The sequence below is a fragment of the Photinus pyralis genome, unplaced genomic scaffold (assembly GCF_008802855.1).
Source record: "Photinus pyralis isolate 1611_PpyrPB1 unplaced genomic scaffold, Ppyr1.3 Ppyr1.4_LG10, whole genome shotgun sequence".
Taxonomy (NCBI): Eukaryota; Metazoa; Arthropoda; class Insecta; order Coleoptera; family Lampyridae; genus Photinus; species Photinus pyralis.
The window spans coordinates 4,475,145-4,479,219 of record NW_022170250.1 but is presented as its reverse complement, the minus strand read 5'-3'; the positions used below and the strand labels follow the sequence as shown (position 1 = coordinate 4,479,219).

At 34.7% G+C, this 4,075-nt stretch overlaps 1 protein-coding gene across 1 annotated transcript; it reads right to left on the bottom strand.

The window, feature by feature from the left end:
- Window positions 1-496: 496 nt before the first annotated feature.
- On the bottom strand, window positions 497-2,934 carry LOC116161184 (gastrula zinc finger protein XlCGF8.2DB-like). The gene is made up of 2 exons (XM_031474433.1): window positions 2,794-2,934; window positions 497-2,721 (listed from the first exon to the last, which is right to left on the bottom strand). Exon 2 carries the CDS (start codon window positions 2,717-2,719, stop codon window positions 1,658-1,660), a length of 1,062 nt encoding a protein of 353 aa, XP_031330293.1. The 5' UTR covers window positions 2,720-2,721; window positions 2,794-2,934; the 3' UTR covers window positions 497-1,657.
- Window positions 2,935-4,075: the final 1,141 nt, after the last annotated feature.

Here is a 4,075-nt window from a genome sequence, read left to right as displayed (position 1 = left end):
TTGCTACAGCACTCGTGCGGTTAGGTTTCTTGACGTTAGGAAACATTTAAAGCGCCCCTAGTATCGTTTTTAGTTTACGGTGAGGTCGGTAAAACAAGAAACCCATATACATGTGTTAGAACGGCAAGGGTATAGGTATAAGATAGCAATAGCCAATAGAAACAAAGGTTTATTATTATTGTGCGTCGCTAACCAATGAAACCGTATTTTTGTTACTATTGGCTATTGCTTAATGATAATGAACTAATGATAATGATTGTATAAACCGTTTCTGTCAACAGACATCATCACCTAAATCTGTTGACGTTATCAGGGAAGAGGTACGAAACAAATTGTAGGGGTGGAGATGAGAAGAATTGTGGTGAAAAATGGACGTCCGCTAGTCGTACGGCTCCCTGATGTAACTGAATAAATCAAGTAATTACGTAAAAAAAATCGGATATGTGCACCGAGCCCACGGTCGTAGACACAGGTTTGGAAACCCCGTTGTATGCGATGGGGCTCTTACGTATCGTCAGACACGTAGTTCTTCGCTCAGCTATCAGGTGGCGCATGGAAGTATGTTTCCAGGATTAATCGCCATATCGCATAGATAAGCGCAGGTAAAGCATGCGTGGCATTAGCGCAGATGGCTACACCGCGACGGCGCAAGTTACCGATACGAATAGATATGTAGTTGTAGGCTTATTTTCTGTATGATCGCAGTGTTTTTACTTTACACATGAAAGATTTTTCATATTATGTACTTGTGACAAAAATAAACCGACATATTCCTAATCTATAACTTCATTGACGTTACCACAGATAAATAACGTGGTGGAAGATCTTATACAATGCCAAATTTCCATTTTATCATTGGCATTAGTTTTAAAAGGAAAAAAAACTTCAAAATACTGAGATTCCCCAACCTCAGCAACATCCTGTGAATTTGATTGTCGATACGAAGCACCCTATACATCGTGTTAGTTACAAAATGCTGCCAACCGAAATCTGGGGAGATTACAGAAAAGGGAAAGAGCGTAAATGAGACTGATGGAATTTCTCGGAAGACCACGTGTTTACCATTTCAAACACCTGCAGTCCAGTTTTTTCCTAGCTAGAAATGCAGGGAACGGGCAGTTTTCGGGTGGTTTTTAGGGGTGTTAAGAGATCAAGTTACAACGTCGCTTGGGGAAGTTAAGAAATACGTTGTAGAGAATGTGCTCATGGTCTTTTTCTTGTCAAAAGCGCTATTGTCACAGCCAACTTTGCTTACACCCTCATGCGGAATTAAACCCAAAAGAGTTTTGTTGTTAACCATTACTGCTACACACGTTTGAAGTTAATACATACAGTTAATAATTTGCTCCATGACTTTTTCCACCCTACGCTCTGTATACCTACTTCTACTTCTGAAACAGAAAATCGAATACCTACACATTTAATGTACTAATGGAACAAAGTAAATATTCAAATTGTAGTTTCTAACGCAGTTCGTAGTCGTTAAATTTATTTGGTTGAATGAGCTCAGGACCACATATGATTTGAAGATAGTGTATAATGTATCCCAAAAAGTATAGTGTAAAGTTCAATCTATTATATATCAATCACTATTAGCACATTTAAAAACCTTAGACCTTTTTATGTTTTAAAACGTACAGTACCACATTTCAAATCCTTAGAAACTGTGTTTTAAACGATGTTGTTTGAAGTAGCCTTTAAAATTTGTCTCATAATCACAAAAACCACATTTAAAATCCTTAGAAACATTATGTTTTGAAAGATGTTGATTGAAGTGGCCTTTAAAATTTGTCTCATAATCGCAAAAACCACATTTAAAATCCTTAGACACTTTATGTTTTAAAAGATGTTGTTTGAAGTTGCTTTTATAATTTGTCTTATAATCACAAGCAGCACATTTCAAATCCTTAGATACTTTATGTATTAAAAGATGTTGTTTGTACATCCACTTATCATTTGTGCCGTAATCACAATAAACACATTTAAAATCCTTAGACACTTTATGTATTAAAAGATGTCGTTTGAAGTGGTATTTATTAGTCGTCCTATAATCGCATGTAGCACATTTAAAAACCTTAGAAATTTTATGTTTTAAAAGATGTTGTAAAAGGTTGCTTCTATAATATGTCTCATAATCACAATCAGCACATTTAAATTCCTTCGAAACTTTATGTTTTAAAAGATGTTGTTTAAAGTTGTTTCTATAATTTGTCTTATAATTACAATCGATACATTTAAGATCCTTGAAAGCTTCATGTTTTAAAAGGTGTTTTTTCAGATTGGATTTATAATATGTTTCATAATGACAATCACCGCACTTAAAATCCTTAGTAACTTTATGTTTTAAAAGATGTTTTTTTAAGCTGTCTTTAAGATTTGTCTCATAATCACAATTAGCACATTTGAAATCCTTAGAAACTTTATGTTTCAAAACATGGTGCTCGAAGTTGCGTTTAACATTTGTTTCATAATCACAATAAGCACATTTTAAATCTTTGTACTCTGTTTTATATTGCATTAAAAAGTCACATTGAAAGTCAGAGTTTTGCTGTACTTCTTCATGATAAAGAAATTTAGAACACGGAGTACTAATGGTAGTTTCGTCCTTTACAGTCACCAAAACTTTGTTGCTTACTGAACAGTGCCCCTGAAGAAAGGAATTGATTTCATCTTCTTGATTTGGTTCAATTTTAATGTGTGGTACATCATTTCTGTCCATACCTAACAACAATGAAGTTGTAAATAAAAGTGCCAAAAAAGAGCGATCTCCCAGAGCAACCAGAAATTACTTACTTTCTGATGATTAAATTTGTTGAATAAGAGTTACACGTTACACTGTTAACTTCTCACTCAAATACTCCCAAAATACTTCAATACTTTATTAAAATAAACCGTGGAAATTACATAGGTAACAAAAATGGCCGCCATCTTATATTCATCAAACTGAACTTATCTTCAAACCTGATTTTATAAGATTTTTTAACAAAGATGTCACTTTTCTATAAATTCATACAAAAGCATTGTTGACTACATACAACTTATATTTATATTTATTAAACAAATGTCATACACGCCATCTCATTTTTCATTTGTCTACATGCCTAAATTAATTATTTTGAAACTATGTTGTCGCTGTTTATATAAAATCATACAAAAGCACTGATGCAAACAAACATACTTATCATTATCTAGCAGCTTTGATACAACATAGAGTCCCTTAAATTTCGCCAGAAGTTTTATTGTACCCTGGCCTAGTGAAGGAAAGAGAGGAGTGATTCGTAGAGTGTAGCCAATGTAATTTGTTTGTGCACCTAAAACATGGCCGCCTACAGTTCATTAATGTCAAAGTAGCAACTCACATGGACCAAGGTTGGGGCATTTCAATACAAATCTTCTGATAATAACTTACACAAAAAAAACGAAGTTATACATGTGAGATGGGCATACCTTTATGACAAAGGCTAGATACTTAACATCAAAAACAAAATCTACGAACGCAACCAAAGAAGCCAGACACTGCCGTCCTTCCCGGTAGCGGAGCCACTACCAAAATACCTAGAATTTTATTTTTAGAATTTGAATGTTTTTGTAATCAATTGGGGTTAGGTACCTGGTTTTTGAAAAGAGGGATACTAAATAACAACAGCCGGATTTACTGTTAGATAGGATGGAAATTTCCATTCCGGGGGGGGTTAGTTTCCGACTCAGGGGTGAAGAGGGTTTTTATTTGTTGAAAGGAAGTTCGGCGCCTTTTTGGAATGTGAAGAAGGACACTACCTACTACCTTCGAGAGAGTTTCGTTCCCGTAGTTTACAATTCGAGAGTTCATATCAGGTGATGTAATTGGTTTTTGTTAATTCATTAATTGCATGTAATGTAAATTGTGTTCCCTCATATTTATAATATCATTTTGGAATTTGTACTTCAATCCGAATATTCACATAACTGCCAATTTTGTACTTTGTTTGTAAGGGGATGCCTGGTGTTAAATATCTTGCCAAAATGTTATGGGGAAAGCGACCCTCTAGCTGGGGAAGTTTCGGATTTGTGTTTATTATGTTAACTTGGAAGGCGC

Bases quoted from the DNA above. Each gene is read 5' to 3' on its own strand.
- LOC116161184 (XM_031474433.1), bottom strand. From the start codon at position 2,719: ATGGACAGAAATGATGTACCACACATTAAAATTGAACCAAATCAAGAA.